The sequence below is a fragment of the Zymoseptoria tritici genome, chromosome 7 (assembly GCF_000219625.1).
Source record: "Zymoseptoria tritici IPO323 chromosome 7, whole genome shotgun sequence".
Taxonomy (NCBI): Eukaryota; Fungi; Ascomycota; class Dothideomycetes; order Mycosphaerellales; family Mycosphaerellaceae; genus Zymoseptoria; species Zymoseptoria tritici.
In genome coordinates this window covers 1157327-1183893 of record NC_018212.1, presented here as the reverse complement: position 1 = coordinate 1183893, position 26567 = coordinate 1157327, and the positions used below count along the sequence as shown (strand labels likewise).

The window sequence follows — 26567 nt, the reverse complement described above, 5'->3', positions numbered from 1 at the left end:
GGTTGGGCGGGATGACGGGAGGCGGAGATGGACGGGAGTGGGAGTCGGACGGAGTGTACTCGTGGTTTTGTCTAAGAAATTGGATGCATGTGTGAGAGTCCTGCGGCCGGATGGGTTCCAAGTGGCAGTGGAGGTTTCGTCGTGATCGAAAAGGGGCGATACTGGCTGTCCCGGCCAACAAACTCCATCGCACGCCTGTTCCTCGATTGGAAGGCAGAGAAAGGAAATCGTTACTGCATCATGCAGAAAGAAAGCAGACCACTCACGGAGCAAGTCACCAACAACTTACGCCAGCGAACGATAGAGCCCAACTTATCCAAGGCACAAATGAACAGGCTCACGCAAAAGAAAATTGATACGTACCTGACCGTCTCTAGCACCTTCATTTGCGCTCTATACAAGTCTATGTCGTGACTCCACATTAACTCGTACAAGCCCTGTGCATTCAATGCGGAGCAATCCGCTATGCGCCGCCGCCAGAGAACGCCGATCCATACTGTCGCCAATCAAGGCCATGCTGCCATCATGCTGCGATCTATGCACCCAGCATCTCCGCCGCCGTTGTACCTTCCGAATTCGTGAGGCCTGACTCAGTCGCTCGTAATAGGGTCGTAATCCTGCTCCTCAGTTGAAGAAATAAACCCCATCCGGCCCGCCGTTGTCGCAATATCCCGGCGACTTCTCCTGCTGTCCAGATGCCCAAGCGATGACCGTCAAAGATGTAGTATAGCTCATCATCGCGATGCCGAAGATGACTAGGAAGACGTCTACGACTCGGTGCCAGTTCTTCGTGGCAACGGCGCGGTAGTGCATGAGTGGCTATGATTTTGTCAGCCAAGATTCCACAAATGCAGAGGTGAAGGAGTGTTTGGGACTTACTGGATAGATATAGACAAGCGGTATGCAAGCAAAGCTACCGACCAAGCTCACAAACTTGTCCAAATCATTCGCACCGGCCCACGCAATCGTCGCACACAAAGCGACCATGAAGAATCGGAAGATATTCTTCTTCCACTTGATCCACGGGTTGTACTTGCCAGTACGGCTGAAGAGTTGCTGGCTGGTAATCTCGATCGCAGGGTAGATTTGCAACGGCGTGGACAGCAGGATGGCCAGACTGTAGATGAACTGCACGGCGTTGACGAGCTTGTCGTCTTGCGGCATGTTGAGAAGGATAACGGTCTTGGTCTTAGAACCGTAGGCAGCGTAGGAGAGGGCTCCCGCACTGATGAAGACGACTGTGACGATGATCATGACTGTGCCCATGACTTTGGGGAATTTCCGCGGGTCCGCCATGCCGCTTTGGATTGGAATGACGAGGCCGACGCCTTCGAAGGTGAAGATTGCTGTTCCGATGAGGAGCGTCCAGTATTCTGGGTTGAAGTTTTCAATGTCGCCGATGCCGCCTTGCTTGACGATCGTCTTGACGTCGTAGAAGTAGACGTAAATAAGACCGAGGAGAATGAAGAGGTCGGCGAGAAGAGCCAGCTTTTGGATCTGGTTGATGTTGCGGTACAGTGAGAGTGGCAGGAAGATGACCATCTGGATGAGAATCATGATGCCAATGTTGATGTCCGTCTTGCAGCGCGTGACGGCAAGTACGAAAGCACGGAGGTTCTCCGCGACGAAGACGATATATGCTGAGGAGAATCCGATTTGTGAAATGACCAGGGAGAAGTTGATGAAGTTGCGGAAGTAGTTGCCGAAAATTCTCTGACCCATGTCGCCGAATGAGCATTGGACTTTTAGCCGGACGCTGACGAGCAGGATGAAGCAGTAGTACGATAGGGCTGCAATACCCAGTAGGACAATATTCGAAAACAGCATGCCACCATTTAGGTACGCTCGAGGAAGGAACAGCACTCCCGTTCCGACGAAGGACTTCAGCAACAGCATAGCAGCGCCGAACGGTGTTCCTGTCCCAGCTGATCGGGTCTTCCGCTTCCGCTTGCGTTTGCCAGGAGTGAGTAGTGCTGAGTCCTCACCCCAATCGCGATCTGATCGGTTGTCGTCGCCTTCTGTGGTGGCCTCTTCATACGCATCTGATGAGAAGTACTCGTCCCGATCCAGAACCTCGTCATCCTCTTCCAGCTCTTCTCCAGCGAAGTGACCGTACAATGTCAAGAACTCGATGAAATTGCTGGTGACAAATTTCGGTCTGGACGGCTCGGTGTATGCTTCTTGATCAATCGTGCCGTATCGTGTCCTCGGATTCGTGCTCGAAGGAGCTGGCGAGCCTGCAGTCCGGCGCAAATGCTCGCGGCGGAATCCACCCGGTTTTTGTATGAACGAAATATCGTCTCCCTCGGAATCAAGAGCTGCCTTCTTTGGCGCACTGTAGCTCATACTCCTCTTCAACCGTGCTGCATCGTCTTGCTCCCGCTGAGCCTTCTCCGCATAGCGATAGATATGCCGTGTCGTATCTCCACCTTGCAGTTGTAGACTCGAAAACTCCTCATCTTGTGCAGCAGCGCTTGACTGCCCTTGATCTGAAGGAAATCCGGATCCTCTCCTGGGCGAACCCGCTTCAGACCCACCTTGCGGTCCCACCAAATGTCTTTTCAGCACTTCGATATCCTCCTTCACGCTTGGACTGCGACCAAGCTGCGTGACATATGACTGCGGAGTGAACGATCCCGGATCTGGGCTCTCATATCTCCGCATCGATCCTCCTCTTTCTCTCGCTGCCGTCTGGCCGAATCTGCTCGGAGAATGTGATCCTCGGAGAGCCTGTGAGAGGGATGATGCGCCAGGTCCGGGGATGGATGTTCCGGATGCTCCAGCGAGTGGCTCCTGTGCTTGTTCTGTGCTTTCCGGCTGTGCATTCGGTGTTGACTGGCCGCTCGGTGAACCGATGACGGGAGTTGAGGCCAGACGAGCGGTCCGAGACGCCCTGGTCGATGGAGATCCAGCTATGCTCATGGCGTCAGCAGCTGTGCTCCCCGACGGTATAGGTCTCGCCCTGTCCGAAGCGGACGAGTCGCGATGTTGGGCCGGCATGTTGTCGCCAGCTTTTCGGTCGAGGACTCGTCAAGGGAATGGAGGAGAGGAGAAGGACTTCCGTTGCTTCGAAAGAGGCCTGGAGAGCAAAGATAAGGACTTCGGGAAACACGACAGGCGGTATGTATCTCACACGACCTCACCCGGTGAGCTGTTTCGTACCCTCTTTTCTCTGCGTGGTCCGGCGTGTGACGATACGAGGCATGCGGCTCAAAGTCGGCACATACACCGCCGATCGGCCAGGCAATAAGCTCAAGGATGCCGTTTCTTAAGATTTGCCCTGCATCCTGTGGTATCTTCTAGTATTTGTTGTAGCAAGTCAACAACAACGTTCATGTACGATTCCTCTTGCTAGCAGATATGTCAAGTAGTGGATTGACAGAGACCACAGCGGGAGCCCATGGCTATCAGTACAGCTCCCCGCCGACCGAACGAATGTCTCGGGGTAGCTCTATCCGCAAGCGCTGTCTCATGTTTCGAGTCCATATGTGATGATGGAGCATTCAATTGTAACATTCACTTCTATCTTCCAGGCCAATATAGACAAGAAGTGTGCAATGTATCCTGACAGACGTTCACATGAAAGTCGAGTAACTCTTACCTTGATCTCCAACCGAATCTCACATTTATTTGATTGGCCGCACATCAACAAAGCTTCAATTGACCCCGGCGCCATTCGCTTGCACCAAGTAACAGTTTCTTTCCACCACAATGCTCGCCCACCGCCGTGTCGCCCTCGCGCAGTACCAAAACCTCTCACGTGCTCAAACAATCCGCCAACTCAGTCGCACTAGCCAGCTCAGATCTGATCCATCCAAGACTCCCGTCACTCCTACACCGCCACCACCACGCCGGCCAACGAACCGCCAATCACTCCCGCTCCTCCCTCTAGTCGCCATTTTCTTCCTCGGCAGCGGCTCCTTCTACTTCCTCGCGAAAGCTAGAGTAGGCCAGACTCATCAGCGATACACAGCCGGCGACAAGGCACCAGCGGACAAACAAGAGTGGCCAGGAAGACGTCGAGACACGGAACAATAAACCAACCATGCCCGTCATTCCCGAGAACGCAGCCGCCATCCCGGCTCTCAACGCCCTCCCGAAGCGTGACAAGCCTTTTTTCTCACCCGGCACCGGCCCCAATGAAGCTCTCGTGATCTTCGTCCTCGGCGGGCCAGGTGCAGGCAAAGGAACACAATGTGCGAACCTCGTCCGCGACTACGGCTTCAAGCACCTCTCGGCCGGCGACCTTCTACGTGAGGAGCAAGATCGTCCCGGCTCGCAGTTCGGCGACATGATTCGGACGTACATCAAAGAAGGACAAATTGTGCCGATGGAAGTGACGATCAAGTTGTTGGAGAACGCCATGACGCATACCATTGAGACGACTGGAAACAGGAAGTTCTTGATCGACGGATTCCCGCGGAAGATGGATCAGGCGGTGGAGTTTGAGAGGCAGGTTGTCAAGAGCAAGTTCACGCTGTTCTTTGATTGTCCTGAGGAGACGATGAGAGAAAGGCTGCTCAACCGTGGAAAGACGAGTGGAAGAGCGGATGACAACGAGGAGAGCATCAAGAAGCGTTTCAGGACGTTTGTCGAGACTAGCATGCCGGTCGTGGACATGTTCGGTAGCGAAGATAGGGTTGTCAAGGTGGACGCCAGCGCGAGTCCAGAAGAGGTGTACAAGAAGGTTCAGGAGGGTTTCTCCAAGGCCGGAGTCGAGAAGGAGACTGCCGCCGAGAAGAAAGGTCTCGGAGACAAGATCAAGGAGAAGGTCAAGGAGGTGACCAAGTAGATGCATACACAAGAGAATGAGTACCTAAAACCGCACCACTGCCTTCGCTCCAACCACCTTCAAATCTTCCTCCACCTCCTTCTCCTCCGCCCTCTTCCGATCCCTCCCATCCACAATCCACCAAGTAACACAAATCGCCGCAATAGCACCCGCCAACAATCCAATACTAACCGCAAAACTCACCTTATACGTCGGCCCAAACTTCGTCTGATAAACCTGCGGTCCCACAATCCCCGCCATCTGCGCCGCGGCATTCGTTAGTCCAATCACCAGGCCCGCGGTGGTCGTTCCATGCGCCGCGCGGATTCGTTCGGGCCATATGATGGGGTATATACAGATGGAGCAAGCCGTGGCGATGGTGACGAGGATGTACTTCGCGATGGAATTGTGAACGACGATGAGCAAGATGTAGCAGAGGCAGGCGAGGGACTCGATGAAGATGGCGGCGTGCCAGGAGCGGAGGCGGCGGGTGTGGATTAGCCAGCCGGTGAGGACGAGGCTGCCGCAGCCGAAGGTGTATGTTGGGATTGTGAGGAGCTGGAGAGTGGAGGTTAGTATGTGGTAATGATGTGGGAGGTAGAGGGAGACTGACTTGGGAGATTGCAGAGGCGGAGAAACCGAGGTCGTAGATTACGGTCGGTAAGACTTGGCTGATGCCCCAGCCGCCAATGGCGTGGCAGATCCAGATGAGGGTGAAGGATAGCATGGCCGGATCCTTGAATATGGCGATGGATTCGGCGGTATTCCAGGTCTTGGCTTTGGAAGAGGGTTGCGTCTTGGGCAAGGCATCGAGGATCGCCTCCCTCTCAGCCTCGGTCAGAGATTTGAATGTCTCAGGATAGTTGGGAAGCATGAAGTACGTGTAAAACCCGCAGAGGATGGGAGGAATTCCTTCGAAGATAAAGACCCAGCTAACGTTCAGTCAGCATCATGATGGCCGAGGATGAACGAAACCACATACCGCCACCCTGCCAGACCACCAACTCCGTTCATGTACGAGATCGCAAATGCAAGCAGCCCACTGATCGTACCGGAGAACTGCCCGCAGGCATAAAAGAACGCTATCCGAAGGGCAGTGATGTCCGCCGGATACCAGAATGCCAAATGATACAGCACTCCAGGATAGAAGCCAGCTTCCGCGAGTCCAAGGAGGAAGCGAGTTGCGAGGATGCCAGCGTAATTCTGTGTTGCGGCTTGACACATCGATATGATCCCCTTGTTGAACGTCAGCAATGTCCAAGAGCTCCTCAAGAAGAAGACCAACCCAAGTTATCATGATACGCGACATCCACACCGACGGCGAGAAGTGCTTGAGCAACATCGTCGAAGCAGGCTCAGCAGCCATGTAAGGATAGAAGAAAATGCTAATTGCCCAAGCCCATTGCTCAGAGGTCAGGTTGCCGAGCTGTTTCTTGATGCCCGTTCCATCTTCGATGTTGATGATGGCGGTGTTGGTGATGTTGCTGACGTTGATTCGCATGATCAGGTAGACGAACGAATACCATAGAAGAACGCCTGTCAATGGTTACATGGTCAGCGATTTGTCTCGACCGGGATTCGATCCACTTACGGTAGTCGACCTTGCGATACGCTCTCTGCAATGTTGCCTTTGACTCATCTTCAAGCGATCGTTCCGAGCTCGTCTCCGTGAAAGGATGCTCCGCGATGTCAATGCTCTTGTCTGCCATGATAGGAACTTCGTGTGGCCACAAGGAACTCAAAGGACTCCCCGACAGCCCAAACACAGGAAGGAGCGACCGGCACTACATACCCCCAGTATGGTAAGATGTGCTTGCCTCGCTTCTCCGTGGATGGCCATCACGCAAGATGCCCTTCTCTTCGAGTCTCCACTTCGATGAGCGTCGAATGCGTCGGTCCAGCATGCATATCGTCCAAGGCGGATAATTGGCACATGGCGCCGTGCTTCCTTCCCAACGATAGCATTGAGAGCACCAATTGCAATCCAGAGAAGAATGCCGCCGGAGTTTCCTGCCACTGTGAAACAGAGATCAACAATGTCAAAGGGCTGACGTTCTTCACCTGCATATGGCGCCATCGCCACGTGAGCTGACTTGCCCTTTTCGTGCAGCTAAAAAGTACGTACCTCGCCATTGCGACAGTATGCCTCTGAGACCCCTCCATTTATGCTGGATGAAGTGGCTCTGTATGTGGAGGCTGGTGAGGGGAATCGGCTCGTCGGCGAGAGGCAGATGTCGTTGCTCGATAAGCACGAGACGAGGTTTGCGGGTGTACTTATTAGCGAATTCATTGTCTTGATCAACCTCTCATCTCCTTCATACAATCTGCTTAGTTTCCTGTCCTTCGAAATCCAGCTTTGACAGATCCAAACATATTGCACAATGGCAACCGCAACGCAGACAGTGCAAGATGTGCCGAAAGGTCCGCTTCCAGTATACGAGCAGCCTGCAGAGTCGAAACATGATCTGGAATGGGCGGACCTCGTCACTTTAGACCTCTCTCTTTTTGACGCTCCCGGCGGCAAGCAGAAGCTCGCAAACCAGCTGCGAGATGCTGTCCACAATGTTGGATTCTTCTACGTGAGAACCAAACCTACTCTCGATTCATGAACGCCCGCTGACCGACCGCTTCAGATCACGAACTTTGGCCTCAGTCAGGAGGAAGTGGACCGACAGTTCGCCATCGGAAAGGAAATATTTGCCCTGCCTGAGGAGGAAAAGCTCAAGCATCGTGCTGACCTGGAGAACGGCCATTACTCCGGCTACCGCCCCAAAGGCACCATCGAGATGTTCCCAGGACTTCGAGACAACGTCGAAATGTACAACGTCTTCAAATTCCTTCCCGAACTCGAGCGAAGCCAGCCAGACGTCATCAACAAGCATCGTGCCGAGATCGAGAAGTTCCAGCGCCACATCGCCGAGGACACCGTGCAGAAGCTTCTGGTCCTCATCTCCATCGTGCTGGAGCTGCCGGAGGACACCCTCTCGAATGGGCACAAGTATGACGATCTCAGCGACTGCCATCTCCGGTACATGATCTACCGCGCCAGGACTCCAGAGGAGAATGCGAAGTACCAGAACCTGTATTCTCGTGGTCACACGGACTTCGGCAGTCTCACACTACTCTTCCGGCAGCCCATTGCCGCGCTCCAGGTCAATCTGCCGGACGGATCCTGGAAGTGGGTCAAGCCGTATCCTGGTAGCATCACGGTGAACATTGCCGACGTGCTTCAGTTCTGGACTGCGGGATATTTGAAATCTTCGGTCCATCGGGTTCGCTCGCCGCCTGATGACCAGGCTCACCTCGACAGACTTGGCCTTCTCTATTTTCTGCGGTAAGTTGAATCTGTGAACTGGCTTCTATTGTTGTAGCTAACCGACAATGCAGTCCGGCGCACGATCTCCCATTGAAGACGCTCGAATCACCAGTCTTGCAACGTCTCGGCCTAATAGATCCGAACGACACCGCAGCAGGTGTCAAGGCCGGAGATTGGGTCAGGATGAGGGTAAAGCAGAATTCGGACAAGGCGGTCGAGGGCGGCCACAAGGAGAAGGAGGTTCTCGGAGGAGTGAAGGTCAAGTACTACGATTAGTTGCGTACCTACCAGCACGTGGGTTGCAGGATTGGCGTATGCGATGCTGGGTGGTCGAATCCTCCGGCAGTGGACGTTCCTGCGACCCTTGTTGACGAGTGAAAGCCTCACTCAGACTAATTTGCTCCGATGACTGCAGTCTGCAGCCTTGGCCTATCCTGGCTGGGAAGAGTACAACAGCGGAGAGCTTCGGCCAATATCATTGTCCACCTCGACTGTTAATGCCAACGCAGAGACGCGCGAATTAGGAAATCTTGTCCGGCATTGGAGATGCATACAGCAGAGAGAATCCTCCTTCTACACTCCCTCCTTCAACCCTCAAAGAATCGTTGACTTCATCTACCTTCCAGGTCACTTGACAACATCCCTCTTCTTTGTGTATTGGTATAGCACGCAACCCCGAATGCAGCGCAGGAGATCTCATGCAAGGCAAGATTACGAGGAACAAATGAGCGACAGGGAAGTCATGATCGCGATGGAGCATGGACCTCACTGACCCAAACCTCATTGCCGGGCGGGGTTTGCTGGGTTTGCTTGACCACCGCTCTTGCCGCTCGAGCAGATCTGCGATACGGTATGGTGGCGCACGTTACTGCACATCGCTACCGCGCCGGATATACGTACCTCTGATTACCGGATATCCAAGAGAAGCATCCCGATGAACCAAACTCCACCACGCTTTGTAACAGGCACGTGGCCACGCCGTGTCTGCCCAATGACATGGAAAAACAGCCGCGCGCAACCACTGTGGGCTTACTTGTTCGAGGATCCCGGGCGGAAGTTCAATGCTCTTTATCATGGCTGCCCTGCCTCTTGGCCCACCAGAGTTTGTGGAGACACGAGCTATGGCGCGCTAACCCGCATCTCCACATTGTCAATGTGGGTGAAATGCGGAGTGAAGATCTCCGAATCAACGTCTGAGACCGACGGGCAGCGGCCAAACATCCTAGTCGATACATGTATAAGAGAGTGCCCTTGCTGTGAGCATCATGTGTCCACTCCGTTCCCTGCAAGGCTTTCCTGCTTCTCCATCGGTTTCTTTGTCCTGTCTTGGTAACACGAAATCGTCAAGATGGTGCTCGAACTTCGCGGCTCCAAGCTGATTGCAGTCATTCTGGTCGCCTCAGGGCTGGACTTCTTACTCTTCGGCTGTGGGCTTGCTGCTTCTCTTGCACTGTCTTGAAAATACTGACATGAAACAGACGATCAAGGCCTCTTTGGAGGCATCCTGGGTGGTGATGGTTTCAAAGAGATGCTCGGCCAGCCAGGTTCTACGCGCACCGGTCTGGTCACTGCGATATACGACATTGGTTGTGCTATCGGTGCTGTCGCGGCCTTCTTCTACGGCGAAGCTATTGGCAGAAAGCGGTCCATAATCGCGGCAAACATCATTGGTATGATCTGCAAGATACTCAGGCTCATTGTCATGCTGACCCGGAGCAGTGGTTATTGGTGCCGCGATTCAGACTGCGTCTTACAGCTACGCACAAATGGCTGTGGCCCGAGTAATCGCGGGTGTTGGTGTCGGCCTTTCTACCGTTGCCGTGCCCATCTTACAGTCCGAGACCCTGCCTACTTACAACCGCGGCGCTCTACTGGTCATTCAATCTGCTCTTATCATCATTGGTGTTGCGATCGCTTCATGGCTGTGCTTTGCAACCTTATATGCCGACTCCAGCCTCCAATGGCGATTCCCAATTGGTACGTCCCATAACAACATCAGCACAAGTTCTCGACTGACAGTTGTAGCGTGTCAAATCTTGTTTTCAATGCTGGTACTCTGTTTGTGCCCTTTCATCCCGGAAACACCAAGATGGCTCGCCAAGCACGGCAAGACCGATGAAGCCCGTCGTGTCATTTCACGGCTCCTCGACAAGCCCGAGGACGATGTGAGCTGGATCTCGACTTGGAAATGACTCCGTATTACGCTGACAACCTCCTGTAGCCCGAAGTCAAGGGTCAACTTGTGGAGATCCTCGAGGCTATCGCTGCGGAAGGTCAGGACGCTGAGCCAACCTGGAGTGAAGTCTTCAGCAACAGGACCAAGACGAGGAACTTGCATAGAGTCTTGCTCGGGTACGTGAATGAAGAGCGAACAGCCTGTCAAACATCTGCCCTCGGCTCACTGGAAGGACGGGTCCAATTTGCATCCCAACCACATTTCTAAGCCATGGCTGACCATTCTCTTCGCCATCTAGTATGGGACCTTACATGTTCAACCAATGGTCTGGGGTGAACGCACTTTGTTACTATTTATCCTATATTCTAGAAACATACCTAGACTTCTCGAGGAGCATGTCTCTGATTTTGGCATCGGTTGCCTTCACGTAAGTCGATCGAGCCAGCACTTCCAAGCCTCCCTCTGACTTCTCCATAGCCAATACGCCGTCTTCTCCTGGCCACCATACTTCTACATCGACCGCATTGGACGCCGCATGACCGTCATATATTCATCCGCTGGATGCGCTGTCTGCATGGCCGTCATTGCAGGATGTCTCATCTCGCAGACGTACGCCACCGCCGCAGCCGCCGTTGCCTTCATGTTCCTCTTCCTCGACTGCTTCACTCTGGGTATCCTCCCTGTATCCTGGTCGTACAGCGCCGAGATTCAGCCACTTCGGGTTCGCAACAAGGCTACCGCGGTCGGCGTGTTCAGCCATTGGATGTCGAACTTCGTGGTTGTGATGGTCACGCCAATTGGTTTGGACTCCATTGGCGGGAATTACTTCTGGATCTGGGCAATTGTGTGTGCGTCTTTTGTACCGTTGACATACTTTTTCGGAGTGGAGACGAGTGGAAAGAGTCTCGAGTCAATCGATCACATGTTCTATGAGGCGCCGAGAATATGCATGGGACTTGACAAGGGGCATAGCCAAGTCATTCGATCGACCAGAGAAGATGAAGAGATGAAGCACAAGGCATTTGCCAAGGGGAGCGAGAAGGACGGTATCTCCATCGATGAGGTGGAGAACATCGAGGAAAAGTGATGAGAGATGGCAGAGACGGCATCCATCATCAGAGTGTTCGATGTACAATAAGACCAGAAAGAACAGAATTTCTGTCAGAAGCCGCGGCACATGAGCACGAGCTCGATAGATGTCAAACATTGGACCATGCCCGACTATACAAGTTTTTTGACGCACAGCGATACTCAATTTGCTGAAGCTGCTCCACATGTCAAGTGAGGGGCACTCGAGTCTGCAGCTCGCTGTCAGCGCATTTCTAATCGACGTCCAGCTCTCGTAAGCACTCTTTGCCCTCCAGTTGTCCATCCTTCATCTTCGACAAAGAGATAACATTCATCAGAATACGACTTACAACGGAATCAAACAATTCAGATCGTACACAATGTCGGCACCGAAGCTGTTCCTCTACGACCATCCGGTCTCCTCTTACGCCCAAAAGGTGCGAATGGCACTTCGACACAAGCAGATTCCATTCGAGAAGGAGACGCCCAAGAACTTGGGCTCTGGAGAACAGAATGACGACTTCGCTTCCGCCAACATGCGCATGGAGGTCCCAGCACTGGTCGATGGCGACTTCAAGATCTTCGGCTCCTCCGCCATCCTCATGTATCTGGAAGACAACTTTCCGACCACGCCCAAGCTGCTGCCGGAATCTCCTCAAGCTCGCGCTGAGGCCAGAATGATCGAAGATGTCTGTGACAGTCAGTACGAGGCTGTGAACTGGTGCATAGGCGAGATCAAATGGTTTGAGCGTGCTACAGGACCAGAGGCAGAGCGTCTCCTTGCCGCTTTGGTCGATCAAACAAAGCAGTTGCAAGTGTGGCTGGACAACCTTCTTGGTTCAAAGCCATTCTTCTCCGGCGACAGCGTCGGCTACGCAGACTTTGCAGTCGCTCCGATTGTCAATCGAAGCGTCCACTATGGGGGTGCCTTTGGACCCGCGGACGGCAGTGCTCTCCAGCAATGGCACGCGAGAGTCCGTGAAATCCCAGTTGTGAGAGAGACATTCGCTGAGATGGTGGAGGGCACAAAGATGATGAGTGCTGCGGGTCCAAATAGCTTCAAGCCGCATGGCGGGAGGAGGAGAGAATATCGTGACCACCGTCTTGAGGTCTTGATCAAGATTGGTGGTATCAATATCGTGCAGAAGGGGTTGGAGGACGACAACATTCGCTTTTCGTGGCCTCAGCCAAAGTAGGCGATGAGTTTCGAGCTGAAATGGGCATGCCTTGCCAGAGGAGCAGAGAAGATTGAAGGCACCTATTACAAGCCGATTCTCATTGAAATGGACCCTTCTTCAATTTGGGTTCTGTTATTGCGAACAGCCGCTTTTCCCCTAGCGTTCGGCTCCGCTTTGGTGCATCCGATTAAGCTGCGAATAGCAGCACTCTATACAACCATGTGCTCGTGAGTAGTTCGCTGAGAGCGTTGACTTCCACACACGTTTCGTATACTTCGCTCTTCAACGACACGCACAAGCTTTGTGCTACTGCTTGGTCTGATGCTTCATGTCCACGAAGCTGCAGATCATGGACATATCCAGACATGTGGCAGAGAACTAGCATAAGCTCGCCTTGGAACTGAGAAGAAGTGAACCCACGTGTGAAAGGATACTTAACGTGAGCCAGATCATTTCATGCAAGCCAGAGCAAACTCGCAAGATCTTGAAATCAACTCACCATGAAGCTCACAATCGCTTCCCTTTCTTTCCTGTCTTTGGCACTCGCCGAACCAACGGTCTACCTCATCCGCCACGGCGAGAAGCCTTCCAGTGGCAATGGCCTCAGCACGCAAGGCATGCAGCGTGCTCAATGCTTGAGGAATGTCTTCGGTGCCAATTCTGGCTACAACATCAACTACATTCTCGCCCAGCAGTACAAGTCAGGTCAGTCTTTCTCATCACCAAGCAGTCCTTCAAGATCTGACGAAGAACAGACGGCTCCCGGAAACGTCCTTACGACACTGTCCACCCGCTGGCTCAAGACTTGGGCCTCACGATCGATACGTCCTGCGACCGAGATGATCCAGGCTGTGTGAAGGATGCTGTGAAGGGCTTTAAGGGATCTGGAAACATCCTCATCTGCTGGGAGCACGATGTAAGTACAATGTGTACAAGGCCTGTGGTGCCCGAGGACCGTCGGAACTGCACCGAATCCTCATTGTCTGGACCATGGCTGACTTGTGCACCTCCAGGCCCTCCATGACATAGTAAAGTCGCTGGGAGATGATAACGCCCCAAAATATGATGGGTCCCGGTTTGATATAATCTGGAAAGATCCCCCAAAATACCACGACATCACCGACATGTATTCCGAGAAATGCCAGGGCCTGGACAATTGAGTGGAGGAGTGTGAGCTGAAATGGTTCGGCAACGATAAATCTGTGTCCAGTCAGAGCCTGTGTCTTGCCGCGTCTGTGATCGAGAATGATAGATGCATATAACATCAGTTCGCTATCCTGCTCTTCATGATTTGGACAAAGGAAAGTTTGCTGCGGAGCATAGCATCCGCACCTGTCGTCGAACTTGTACCCAAAAACACGGTGTCGGGGAAGAGCAGTGCAGCGTCAGCGCTCAGGTCGTTGTCGTTCTCGGGATTGTCCATTTCAGCATTCATGGGAGACATTCGGCAGGATTCTCCATCGTGCGATGCATTGTCTTCTTCGTCATCGAGGTCGTCGTGGCTGCCATCAACATACAAATCTGTGATCGTGAATGACGGTCGTGTGTCCTGTGCCTTTCTGCGCGAAGGTTTGCAAAAGCTGGGAACTTCCGGGCCGTTCCGCCGTTTTGAAGTGAACCGAAGCCTGCCTCAACCCGACGCCCGATTGCTTGAACAACTTCCAGTGTCGAACATCACATCGACCACTCCTACAACAGCGACAACAACCAGGACTAGCGCTAGTCGTCCAACCACGAACATGGCCATCTCAGACTCCCACATCACCGATCCTGTCCTCCTCTCAGTCCTTGCCGCAGCATCAACCGCACGCGCTCAATCCCTCGAACTACTGGACATAATCGCGGCAGCCAAGAACTCTTCCCAAGACACCGAAGACGCTGTCGCCGACTCATCCCGCAAACTCACAGCCCGAATCGCGCAGCTACGTGGCCTCAATCGCAAAGCAATAGTGAGCGTCCGAAACACGAAACAAGAAACCACCGAAGCGAGGCAGGAGATTGATGCGCTACATTTGGTACTGCAAAACCTGTACTATGAGCAGAGACATCTGAGAGGAGAGATCAGGGGCTGCGAAGGATTCGAGTATGTTTTTGCCTCACACTTGGCCTTTTGAACGACCAATGCTGACGATGTTGTGAACAGCCACAAATACCAACGCCTCCCGATGCTGGCTGCTGAAGACTTCATTGAGGCGCATCCCGAAGCAGCAGAGATGTCTGAACACGATCTCACGATTGCGCGGATTGAGGATGAACATCGTGCGCGGCAGGCGCTAGAGGAGCAGAGATTGGAGTTGGTGAAGAAGAAGGAGGCTTTAGTGAAGGAGACCAATGCAAAGAAGGAGGAGTTGGGCAAGCTGGATATGGAAGTGGAGAAATGGGTCGGTGGGCTCGACGGCGTGAAGAGCATCTTCGAAGCGAGGGAGAAGAAAGAAAGGGAACGATTGGAGAAGGAGAATGAGAAGATGGAGGAAGAAAATGGCACTTGAGACGGAGTTGGACGCGAATCGACTGCGACATTGGCCTTGGAGCCTCCGAATCCGCTTTGCGATCGCCAAAATACCACTCTGCATGAGTCTCCGGAACAGAATCGCAACGGCATCTCAATCCCGAAACGACTGCGCTCTTCGGTGCCATTTATTACGGTGCTCCAAGAGGCATCCAGTCCGTCGACCAGCTTCAGCACGTATCTTTCGCGAGATTCTGTGCCGTGAGAATTCACATGAATCTGCGAAAATACGTCTCCTCTTTGCACGGGGTCGAAGTCCGCCCCAGAAGGACCGATCTAAGAATCTTGCTCCAAGTCCGAGACCATGATTCGCGATCCAGCGACATTTGCCGTCTCGCGTATTCAATGGAAGATGAGAACTTGAGCAATACCAGGAAAATGCAGCTCGCTCTGAGGAGCTGGTCTGACACAAGTCTGGACAATGCGTCTTTGTTCGACATGGATCAATTAACAAACCCATGGCGTCCTTCCTAACTCAAGAGGCCCTGGAGTCCCAGGCCTCCTCCGCTCGCTCCTCCTGATTATCGATTACTGAGCGTGCTATACACTACACACTATACACAATACACCAACCAAACCTTCGTCCGGACGTGTCACGACACACTGACGTCTGCTATATCCCGTCACTATGCCCATCGTGTCGTTCAGGAGGCTCTTTGTTCATGTCCAGGAGAATGGCTTTGTACATTCACGCGAAGTGCCCGTCACGCAGTACGACGCACAACACGGTTGTAAGTGACGGCCTTCGAGGAGCCGCTCCAAGTTAAAACATGCTTCGTGGCCGTCTTCCTGCTCTTTCCTTCCTTCCTCAGAAACGAGAGAAGGAATGTCGAACGTTGGGAACAATCTTGACACCAAGATGGCCAGCAACGACGCCTCCAATGGTAGAAACCACCCGGGCAAGCCACCTCTTCCCGTTCGACAACAGCAGTTTGGAAAGCCCCATGCACGACAGGCTCAGCCAGCACCGCGTAAGCAAGCTCAGGGAATCGGAAAGATTCCGAGATTGGCGCCTCGAAAGGCGCCTGGTCCTGACACCCTTCTCAAGACTTTGCCCAAAGTCGAGAATGATGCGAACAGCGCAGAAGACTCGCAGCCTTTCCTGTTCCACAACAGACAGTACAAGGTCGTTACGAAGGTCGAGAGCTTTGATCACCCGAAATTCAAGTGCAACACGATCGTCATGGCTGAGTTCTTCTTGGTGCCCAGCGACTTCGAAGGCGACATACCCTTAGGCACCAAGAATGCTGGACGGGTCTGAACAAACATTGTGGACATGACTCTCCGCAAGTCCAAAGATTCTAAGCCCCTTTTCGTCTCGGAGCTGCTCGCCGTCGAAAAGCAAATAGAGTACCCCCTCCAACACGCTCAACTCGGCAGTCGACTCACCGAACTTCAAGTAACGATGAAGCACATCTACGCTTCGAAGACAGGAGAACGTCGACCGCCCTTTGCCGCTCACACCGCCGAATTCACCGCAGACAAATTACACATCATCACAGAGTTCGAGTGTGACCGCCAATACTGGGGAACTGGTCTTGCACAAATTGCAATGGCGGGCTATGAGCGCGCAATGCTGAAGCTTCCACAGGCTGCAGGTCTACAGACGATGATCCTCTCTCCCGCACCCTTGACTGACGTGCTCGACAAGGTCCAGAATCCTCATCCAGAGCATGAGATCGTGAAGCGGCTCATCAAGTCGTACGCGAAATCGAAGTACGAGGTTTGGTCGATGCCACCTGCGAATCTGGACGCTGGGATCGTCATCATGGGAAAAACGCTTGCAGAGGACGCGGAAGACGCAGGACCCGTGCAGGGTCCTCTCCCGCGCTACGAAGGGAGGCTCATCACTCGCGGCTACCTATGCCGGACCTCGTCAGATCGTAAACTGGCTGTCTACGAGACTGGCATTGGTCGCAAAGGCACGACCTGGAAGCAGAGTAACTTCCAGGCGGCCGCTACCCAGAGCAGCTCGCACGTTGTTCGTAAGATCTTCGCCGAGAGCAGCACGCGGTACATGATCGCAGTGCACCCTCCTGTGTGGGTCAGGAAGACCAGGGTGTCGCAGGCCGTTATCTCCGGGTGGGAAAAGCAAAAGCGGGATCAGTGGGAGAGACGCGAATCCCGCAGAAGCACTAGCCCGGAGCCGGAGTTGACGATCTGAAGCAGTGAGTAGGCGTGTGAGAAGATCGAGAGAAAGTAAGTTCTGAAGGTGTTTCTTTTGAAGAACGGACCATGTGCACAAATTGGAAGTGCACTCGGTTTTAGATGGCTTTTTGGGATTCGGAGAGTTCTTGGGAACAAATCGGAGGCAGTGCTCTTGGGCAATGATCCGGTATTGGGAACGCATGAGGGGCGAAAGAGGGGGGGATCATGACTGTAACTGCACGGTGACGAGCTAATGATTTGCTTGATTGATGTACTTGAAGGAAGGTTGTGTAACTACGCAGCTACCTGAGACGAATAATACGACGAGACCACCAGATGTCAACAACAACTTCGTGATTTCCACAGTGATTCCATAGTAGAGCCTCGCTGCACAGCAAATGTTCATCACGAGAATAATGAATGAGGTAGGTAATCACATATCGTATGACCTTTGCGAATGTCTTCTCGATCTCGATGGGATCTTGTGGAAGACTTGTGGTGATGCTGATGCTGCGCGTTCCTGACTCGGTCTCCACAGCAATCCTCTCTTACTTCACGATCATTTCGGATACAGATGGACTGTACAGTTGATCATTGCCCTCGACTTCACGGTGTAAAGAAGCCAACGGCACCCAAGATCCTCTGAGCTCGTTCTCCACTAGCACAGACGGTTTTCGTCGTCATGGAGCCTCGCACCATGCATGCATGGCGGGCTCTCGATTCGAAAATGCTTTACGGCAGTGTTGTTTTTTTGCGTTGTTCATAAATTGAAGAAAGAAAGAAGAGAAGAGGTCGGCAGAAAGAGAATTTGAGGCAGTGGAGAATTGACGGCCGGCTCGGTACGGGAGTCCCGCGGCGCTTGACACCCCTGCCGGCAGAAGCGCGTCCAGGTCGCGACTTCCACGCGCATTTCTTCCTGCCATTTATTCTCCTCGTCTTTCACACTCACCCTCGAACAATCCACGAAATACCCTTCCGAACAGCGTCGACAGTGTGAGCGACAATATCCATCAGACTCCGATCCACGAAAATCCGTAGGCAGCGTCTGCTCAGCCGAACATGGCGCTTCTTACGTTCAAGAATATCGTCAACTACGACGAGCAAACAGGCGCGTATTTAAATGCTCAAACGTAGAAGGCTCCTCTAACTCAGTACAGCCGCCTTCAAAGACTTTCTCCAAAACTTCAAATCCTCCTCCACCGAAACCGAAGATGCCCTAGAAGACTTGCGCCTCGATGGCGACGGCACGAGCGATGAGTACGACTTTATGGACGATGCGGAATACGGCAACGGCGAGACCAGGCGCACAAAGTCAAAAGTGAAATACATGAACGTTCTACAAAGCGTGGCAGATCGCAAATCGAGCCAGGTGCTGGTGGATCTGGATGACTTGGTAGAATACGAGAAGTCGTTGGACTCAGAGGATGCTTCTGCGTTGAACTTGGTGTCTTCAATTGAGACCAATGCGTATCACTACATCGAGATCCTCTCTCGGGCAGTTGACTCTCTGCTTCCTACGCCGGAGAAAGAGCCCACTTTCAAGGACGACGTGCTGGATATCATCATGAGCCAACGGACAAAGCGCAACGAGGCGGTACGAGAACAGCAGGACAATAACCTCGACACTGGTATTCCGGAATCGATATTCCCACCAGAGCTTACTCGAAGGTATACGCTCAACTTCAAGCCTGTAACGGCCTCGGGATCAAGCAGCGAAAAGAGTGGAAAGGCGATGGCTGTGAGACAAGTTCGAGGAGAGCATTTGGGACATCTCATCACAGTTCGCGGTATCGCGACCCGAGTGTCTGATGTAAAGCCATCTGTGCAGGTCAATGCATACTCTTGCGATCGATGTGGACACGAGATCTTCCAGCCCATCACTTCCAAGCAGTTCACTCCTCTGGTCGAGTGCACATCATCAGACTGCAAGGACAACAACGCAAAGGGACAACTCTTCCTTTCTACTCGCGCCTCGAAATTCTTGCCATTCCAGGAGGTCAAGATCCAGGAGATGGCCGATCAGGTTCCAGTTGGTCACATTCCTCGACAACTCACAATTCACTGCCATGGCGAGCTCGTCAGACAGGTCAACCCGGGCGATGTGGTCGACATTGCTGGTATCTTCATGCCAACACCATACACCGGCTTCCAGGCGATTAGAGCAGGCCTCCTCACGGACACTTACCTCGAAGCACAGCACGTTCGCCAGCACAAGAAGGCCTACGATGACATGGTGTTGGCACCGACGACGATCAGACGAATGACGGAGCTTGAGCAGTCTGGGCAGCTCTACGAATACCTAAGTCGATCGATTGCACCTGAAATCTTCGGTCACTTGGATGTCAAGAAGGCACTGCTCCTGCAACTGATTGGTGGTGTGACGAAGGAGATGGGTGATGGCATGCGCATTCGTGGTGACATTAACGTCTGCTTGATGGGTGATCCAGGTGTTGCCAAGTCTCAACTTCTGAAGTACATCACAAAGGTCGCTCCTCGTGGTGTATACACTACTGGACGTGGTAGCAGTGGTGTCGGTCTCACCGCTGCTGTCATGCGCGATCCTGTGACTGATGAAATGGTTTTGGAAGGTGGCGCTCTTGTGCTCGCAGACAACGGAACTTGCTGCATTGACGAATTTGACAAAATGGACGACAGCGATCGTACGGCAATTCACGAAGTCATGGAGCAGCAGACCATCTCCATCTCCAAGGCAGGAATTACAACAACCCTCAACGCACGAACAGCAATCCTGGCCGCAGCCAACCCTCTTTACGGCCGCTACAACCCTCGCATCTCACCAGTCGAGAACATCAACCTTCCCGCGGCACTTCTTAGCAGATTCGATGTCCTTTTCTTGATTCTCGATACGCCAAATCGAGACTCCGACGAAGAGCTCGCACGCCACGTCACATTCGTGCATATCAACAACAAGCACCCAGAACCGCAAGGAGGCGGCCTGATCTTCTCACCGAATGAAGTCCGACAATGGGTTGCCCGTGCACGGTCGTTCCGCCCAGTGGTACCGAAACAGGTCTCCGACTACCTCGTGGGCGCATACGTCCGTCTTCGACAACAACAGAAGCGCGACGAAGCTGGCAAGAAGACTTTCACGCACACCTCGCCCCGAACACTCCTCGGAATCTTGCGTTTGTCGCAAGCCCTGGCTCGTCTCCGTTTTGCAGATGAAGTCATCACTGATGATGTCGACGAGGCTCTGCGTTTGATCGAAGTCAGTAAAGCCAGCTTGTACGATGACAACGTCAACCGGCGAGGCGACCAGTCCGCCAGCACGAAAATCTTCAACCTCATTCGCGGAATGCGGGAGAGTGGTGCCGCGGCGACTGCAGAGGGTGGCGGAGAGCTCGACCTGCGCAAGGTCCGAGAGCGTGTTTTGGCAAAGGGTTTCACTGCGCAACAATTGGAGGCTGCGTTGGACGAGTACGCGGATATTGATGTAAGTTCATCTCGGTCGAGAATATTGAGGGACATGAAGGAGATGCTAACGTGTGCTTGCAGATTTGGCAAACTGCTGCGGAAGGTACTAGGCTCGTGTTCATCGAAGCGGGCGAGGACGATGCTGATATGGGGGATGAGTACTCATGAGCAGAGCGGAAGAGACTGTCTCTAAACAGAAGGACAGGCTAAGGAGAGACGGGAGTTCGCCTGATGGTTGGAATTGATTAGCAATGGTAGAAGCTGGACAGGACCTCACTCTGCGATTGTGGAAGGGGAACTACGAAATACGATAGTCTCGACGACAAGATGAGCTCAGTGTCATGCATGTCGTTCATCACTAATCTAATCTGCACACCATTATATCATGTGTACTTGAGGCCGCATCGCTGGCGCCACGTGATTGGCTGGGCGTGAGGTCGATTCTGCAAATCCTTCGGCGACCCCGTCGGCCACTCCGACTTCACTACTCTCTTTGACTTCGACCACCACTCGACCAGCAACACTTTGTTCTCGTAAAACATGCACAAATCCAGGACTTCTCAGGATGATCCGCTAGACAACAGCGCCATCATCTGGAAGCCGTTACATCCGGACTGAGGAGATGCCGTGGACGGGTATCCTCAATCGCGACTATGCTTGGGCATGCTTATCGCTGGCAGAAGCAATGGACTCACGATGGACTCGAATGAAACTTGACCCGCGCTTGGCTGCTGTGCTTGAGTGATAGGACACTCTGGGTCGAGCTCAGCGTGCCCTTCACTTACCGCCTACGGTTTTGCATATACCAAGCACCGTGCTGAACACGACACGACATGAAAGCCAACATGCCTTGCAATTGACGGTCGAGTATCACAGTATTTGCCGCGCCGGTTTAGGAGACATGTCCGACGAGTTCAGCCTCACGATCAAAACAGCATCTCATCTCATCTCAGCCCTGCGCCTCGAGGCCGAATCCTTCGCTCGGATCACCAGTCCTTCACAGTGCTCGGCTGGCCACTAGCGGACCCAGGACACGGCTTTGAACGAAGGAGTCAGAGACCCTGCCGGACTTACCGATGATTGTTCCTTAATCACCATCATCATCAGGAGCCATCATCCTGGACCGAGGAATGATCGCTCGCACTTGCCCCGACCTGTGCGATCGGACGCGAGCACAACGAGCAATACGACCGTTATCATGCTGTGGGCATAGGTGCCCGAAAGCTGGTCTTACCAACTGTCGTAAACATTGCTCCATCTGGCACAGAGCACTATGACGGCATCCCGTTTGACTCCTTTGCCACTTTTGGAGACCGGAGTCCATCTATTTCCTCTTTGAACACATCCCGCACTTTAATTTGGTCATGGATTGACCAACTTTGTGGCCTACCCAGTATCGAACCCGACTATGGGCCACGACCTCATGGCCTTATTGATCCTACCTCATGGCATTGTCGATCCGACCTCGTGGCTATGTCGATCTGATCTGAAACCGTACATGGATGCCGTTGCGGCTGCGTCCTGCTCGGAATTGTCCGCATGGCTATAAGCATCATTGATGCACCCGTCACGGTAATTTCGAGCAGCATGCTCAGGGAGAGAAACCTGTTCCCGATTCTCTTATGCCCCTTCGTTAACGTCAGCCTTTGCGAAGTCTCCTTGTCGATTATATCACTTGGCATTGCGCATCTTCGTTCATCAGCGCAATTTTTTGAAACAGCACAAATCAACACTGCGATTACACGAATGTACATCAAGGCTATTTAGACGCATGCTGAGCTTACGACCTCCTCGGTGACACCATCCACACCACAACGAACGCTGGCGTCCGAAGCGCGTGGAATGGGCGCAACGCATCGCTACTGGCTGGGCGTCCGCCGCAATGTCGCACAATTCCACCGCCAGCAACAGTCCGGATGCTCTCAAAGACGACTGGACCTCAGTCACCGATCCAAGCGAACGCGAAAGATTCAAAATCGTATCGCGCAGCGGAAGTTTCGTAAGTTGTCTGTACAGGGCAGTTGAGCCCACGCTCCGTCATCAGGTTTCGCTTCATGAAACGGTCGCCCTCAGGAACATACAATGTCTCCTTCGCAACGAATACAAAGCAGTCAGCTGATAAATCCTATGGCGATAGGAGAAAAGGTTCGAAAACAACGAGAGAACACGGAGCGGCAGACAGACAACGCCCGATACGCTGCAGAGACCTACACACCTCCGGAACCCGACCAGATCGACGGAACATACGACAGCGGACCCCCATGGGGCAGCATATCTCTGCAATACATATTCTCAATCGGTCGCATGCGGGAGCAATCGCAGAAATCAAGCGATGCTTCGATGTACAACTCGGCAGCAGTATCGGAGGCAGGCGGAGGTAGTTCGAGGTAGCGTGAGATCCTTCAACCAGCTTAGAAGCTGGAGCTCGACACTGACTTGAGACATCAGATTGGGATTACACCTCGCCGACAGGTACGCTCGAGGCAGCCCCGTTGTATGGACCGCTCGGCGGACGTGATCAGATGGTCTTGCGAGTGCTGGAGGCCTGCTGGACAGGCAGCTATGAGAGTGCGTGGCATGGGTACATGTCTCCGATTCCCACGACATGGGTATCTGAAGTGATTGCTACAACATGGGTAGACGACTCGACCTCAGCAACACGGTCATATGACTCGATTACAACAACTCGAGCGGCATGCTGGACATGACCACATTGGGACTACCTTCGACGAAAGAGGCAGAATTATGTTGGCGGCCCACCATCGAACCACTGCATCGGGAGCTTTGTGTCGATCATTGTGGTCATACCTCCTCTTTGAGGGTGTATCTCGCTTGGAGAACCAACACCAGCCCTGGACAATCGTTCAGACACTCATGCAACTATAATCCTACACGCGGCATTAAAACGGCAGGAGGAAATGTGCTCGATCACTTCTCGTCTCAATCCTTCCGTCGGTGTTGGCTTTGCAGTCTACAACATTCGTGCATCTGCATGGGCGCCGCTAGTGGGACCGCGAGCTCTTTAATGGCTTCTAGAAAGACAGACTTTGTGATGAATTGGACTACCTTGCTTCGCTGTCGCCGTTGGCGCTTATTTCTTCGTTGGTAGTGGAGCTGCGGACCATTCAGAGACGCCGCTTACCCGTGCTAGGCGAAGCGAAAAGTCAAGCCGACTTCATCTTTTCAACTTTACATCACCGACGCAATCACTTGAGAGCCTTTCACAAACTTTCTGACCTGGATCTGAGCATGTGGACAGAGTGAACTCGTGGGCTTTTTCTTAGCCGAACTTGACCCAGCGCTTTCCTTACGGCACAGCTCTGCTATTGGCAGATCGACGTGTCATGCCGTTGTGGCTCAACCTTAACCAAAGCCCTGATCCTGCATCGCTCAGCCTCCTGCGCCATGAGTACCGTACCGCATGTCGTTTCGGTCACCTGCCTTCCGATCAACGTGACGATTTCTGCAACATAATCTTTGTTGTAAATTGACGACACGATAGGCCACAGCACGCCGCTTTCATCTTCGCAGCCACAGCACTTTGCTCGAGGTCCAACTGCAGGCACAGGCCCAAAGAAGCAATGGGCAACTCTGGACCACTGCTTCGTCAAGCTGGGTAACCCTTGATAGTATTGCTTCTGGGTCCGCTAGGACATGGCACGAGATGGTGGTTGTACTTCGTATCGAACCTCTCCCTGAAAGTTTACACTCACTAGGACATGACGTGGGTACGCCAACACCATACGCCGCCCGCCTCGATCAAGCTCACCGAGACTCGTTCTACGCTCGTTCATCTTGCCCTACATCATGCCACGGCACATGTTCCACTGCGGCCCGGAAGAGACAACACTTTGTCTGGTCCGGCTGTAGGGCAGATCTGGACCCCACTCCGAGCCTTGTCCACGTGCCCTTTGAGCTATCTACCTTACCGACGAGGGGTGTGCTGTTCCCTCTTGCAAAGAACCGAGTGGCCCTTTTCCTCCCGTCACCGACTTCTTGCCCGGCAGCCAGGTACCGGTGCTTCGGGCTCGGGCGATGGCATCAACATGTCCAACATGGCCATGACTGTGCCGCGGAGACTGCTCTCCCCCCAACACACTTCGACCTCTCCGCTTGCCTGCCTAGCCAGCTGCCTGCCTACTCACTTCTTACGGCGAAGCAGCTTCTCGTTGGTCCATAAAGTTCAAGCCTGAGCCATTGCAAAGATGACTTCCGGCACCACAGCGTCGTTCTTGAACACCTCTCGCGAAGACAGTCCGTCCATGTCTCACTCCAGCAAGGCCGCATCCATCGGCGGCTCCGACTTTGGGAAGTTGACTCTCGGCGCCTCTTCTGGCAGCAGTCGCAGCGACGAGATGAAGACTCGATCCATGACCAGGAAAGCCGCCGCCAAGGTCGTTCCAGCATCATCCTCAGGCCAGCGTAGAGGAAACGCTCCAGTCGCAGGACCATCGCGACGAGGAGTGAAAGGGTCGACAGGTCGCACATCAGCGGGACGCAAGGACGAAGACGACGAAGACGACGACGATGAGAACGACTCAGACGACAGCGACGAAAGCAGTTCAGAAGACGACGACGATCGACCGACGCAACCGCGCGTATCTTCACCACCGCAGATCTCCACCCGCGATCGTCTACGCTTGATCATGTCCGCCTACGATCCTAGCCAGCGCTCGCCGATCGAGTTTACATATCAGAGCGACAGAGACCTTCCAGAAGCAAGGTAAGCCACCAGCTCAACGCACACGAGCGATCGCGATTCCAACGTCATCCCTTACTAACATTTCTAACAGCCGCACATATCGCGCTCAAATCGACGACTTCTCCCGCCTGATCACCTCCCCCGAAGCGCTCGAACCCTTTGTCCGCCGCCTGCACATCAGCAGTCCCATGTGGGGCTCGCTCATCGTGCGCGCCCAAGAGAACCGCATGCGAACAACCATGGCATCCTACCTCGCCAACAGCCCACAGACTCCCCGTCAAGACGCCATCGACACAATCAGCGAGTTCAACAAACTCTTCGTCTCGATCGAGTCGCTGCTCCTCCAGCCCGTCTTCCGCACCATGGACTCCAACGCACGCAACAACCTCGCTCTTCTCACGATGCAGATCCTCGAATTCATCGTCGCGCAGAACACAGATGCGAGGGGTTCGGTCGGCGTGCCGTACGCCGGCGGGACGAGGCATCACGAGTACAATCTGTACATGCGCTTCGCGAGGTCGGAGTGGAACGTGACGATGGCGAAGCTGAACACGATGGTCACGCCGCCGGATGTACGCGCGATGTTCATGAGGCCGAATACATGGGCGTGTCTGATGCGAGCGTATCAGACGGTCGTGCAGAGGCATCCGCCGCCCGTGCCGGGGGACGTGGGAGACTTTTATGCGAGTCTGAGGACCTTGGTGGGGAGATTATCGAGTGAGTTTGCGTCGTTCCACGAGACGATCGAGTGGTCGTGCTGACGTTTTGCAGATCGAGAAGCATGATCGGCCGGTGCTGGGACGCGATATGGCGAGCTTGGGGTTGGGCATTGCAAATTGCATTTGGGCAGAGACGCTGTACGAGTGCACGGAAATAGATGTGCTGTGTTGGCGTTGGACCTTGGTACTAGAAGGAAAGACAAGCATCTCACATAATTCGCGCTCCTGATCAGATGCCTTTCACACGACCCTTCTCGAACTTGAGCATACACACTTGCTATCGCTCGCCGTCCGTACAAGCTTTCCGTTCGCTCAAGGCCGCCTGCATACCACGAGCATTGCTGTGACGTGTCCGGTGCTGAACGTCTGCCCCTCCACCCTCACAGTCCGGTTTTGGAAACGACCCTGACGTTGCTAGTCTAGATGAACGCGTGGGCCTTTACAGGTGAGCTTTCAAGGACCTCCATGCGACGCCGCAGCAACGTCGCTTGTAAACTTTCTGGCAGTGTGGGACAATGGCGCAATCCATCAATCAGAATCGCGAG

General features: G+C 53.5%; 11 protein-coding genes across 11 annotated transcripts; 9 read left to right on the top strand and 2 right to left on the bottom strand.

Moving 5' to 3' along the window:
- Positions 1-657: 657 nt before the first annotated feature.
- MYCGRDRAFT_21233 (GLN1, polyamine transporter) lies at positions 658-2952 on the bottom strand (the record flags this gene model as incomplete). Its single annotated transcript, XM_003850666.1, has 2 exons — positions 658-819; positions 880-2952. Coding segments are annotated over 2 exons (2235 nt in total), but the record flags the coding sequence as incomplete, so codon positions are not given.
- Positions 2953-3737: 785 nt separating this feature from the next.
- On the bottom strand, positions 3738-6750 carry MYCGRDRAFT_74016 (uncharacterized protein; the record flags this gene model as incomplete). The annotated part of the gene is made up of 5 exons (XM_003850665.1): positions 3738-5329; positions 5385-5703; positions 5754-6007; positions 6057-6307; positions 6363-6750. 5 exons carry the CDS (start codon positions 6478-6480, stop codon positions 4817-4819), a joined length of 1455 nt encoding a protein of 484 aa, XP_003850713.1.
- A 402-nt stretch (positions 6751-7152) lies between these two features.
- Positions 7153-8363, top strand: MYCGRDRAFT_45446 (uncharacterized protein; the record flags this gene model as incomplete). The annotated part of the gene is made up of 3 exons (XM_003851093.1): positions 7153-7350; positions 7405-8105; positions 8159-8363. The coding sequence occupies 3 exons, from the start codon at positions 7153-7155 to the stop codon at positions 8361-8363; spliced, it is 1104 nt and encodes a 367-aa protein (XP_003851141.1).
- A 1072-nt stretch (positions 8364-9435) lies between these two features.
- MYCGRDRAFT_44863 (uncharacterized protein) lies at positions 9436-11350 on the top strand (the record flags this gene model as incomplete). The annotated part of the gene is made up of 7 exons (XM_003851094.1): positions 9436-9514; positions 9566-9757; positions 9804-10064; positions 10113-10252; positions 10309-10439; positions 10562-10690; positions 10741-11350. 7 exons carry the CDS (start codon positions 9436-9438, stop codon positions 11348-11350), a joined length of 1542 nt encoding a protein of 513 aa, XP_003851142.1.
- A 361-nt stretch (positions 11351-11711) lies between these two features.
- On the top strand, positions 11712-12527 carry MYCGRDRAFT_94490 (uncharacterized protein; the record flags this gene model as incomplete). The annotated part of the gene is made up of 1 exon (XM_003851095.1): positions 11712-12527. One exon carries the CDS (start codon positions 11712-11714, stop codon positions 12525-12527), a length of 816 nt encoding a protein of 271 aa, XP_003851143.1.
- Positions 12528-13009: 482 nt separating this feature from the next.
- Positions 13010-13669, top strand: MYCGRDRAFT_86867 (uncharacterized protein; the record flags this gene model as incomplete). Its single annotated transcript, XM_003851096.1, has 3 exons — positions 13010-13214; positions 13265-13425; positions 13523-13669. The coding sequence occupies 3 exons, from the start codon at positions 13010-13012 to the stop codon at positions 13667-13669; spliced, it is 513 nt and encodes a 170-aa protein (XP_003851144.1).
- A 579-nt stretch (positions 13670-14248) lies between these two features.
- Positions 14249-14998, top strand: MYCGRDRAFT_94488 (uncharacterized protein; the record flags this gene model as incomplete). Its single annotated transcript, XM_003851097.1, has 2 exons — positions 14249-14592; positions 14653-14998. The coding sequence occupies 2 exons, from the start codon at positions 14249-14251 to the stop codon at positions 14996-14998; spliced, it is 690 nt and encodes a 229-aa protein (XP_003851145.1).
- Positions 14999-15877: 879 nt separating this feature from the next.
- On the top strand, positions 15878-17182 carry MYCGRDRAFT_94487 (uncharacterized protein; the record flags this gene model as incomplete). Its single annotated transcript, XM_003851098.1, has 2 exons — positions 15878-16273; positions 16361-17182. The coding sequence occupies 2 exons, from the start codon at positions 15878-15880 to the stop codon at positions 17180-17182; spliced, it is 1218 nt and encodes a 405-aa protein (XP_003851146.1).
- Positions 17183-18319: 1137 nt separating this feature from the next.
- MYCGRDRAFT_74015 (DNA replication licensing factor MCM7) lies at positions 18320-20769 on the top strand (the record flags this gene model as incomplete). Its single annotated transcript, XM_003851099.1, has 2 exons — positions 18320-20620; positions 20683-20769. The coding sequence occupies 2 exons, from the start codon at positions 18434-18436 to the stop codon at positions 20767-20769; spliced, it is 2274 nt and encodes a 757-aa protein (XP_003851147.1).
- A 1714-nt stretch (positions 20770-22483) lies between these two features.
- Positions 22484-23309, top strand: MYCGRDRAFT_94485 (uncharacterized protein; the record flags this gene model as incomplete). The annotated part of the gene is made up of 3 exons (XM_003851100.1): positions 22484-22600; positions 22717-22978; positions 23050-23309. The coding sequence occupies 3 exons, from the start codon at positions 22484-22486 to the stop codon at positions 23307-23309; spliced, it is 639 nt and encodes a 212-aa protein (XP_003851148.1).
- A 1554-nt stretch (positions 23310-24863) lies between these two features.
- On the top strand, positions 24864-26064 carry MYCGRDRAFT_94484 (uncharacterized protein; the record flags this gene model as incomplete). The annotated part of the gene is made up of 2 exons (XM_003851101.1): positions 24864-25324; positions 25395-26064. 2 exons carry the CDS (start codon positions 24864-24866, stop codon positions 26062-26064), a joined length of 1131 nt encoding a protein of 376 aa, XP_003851149.1.
- Between the last annotated feature and the right edge of the window lie 503 nt (positions 26065-26567).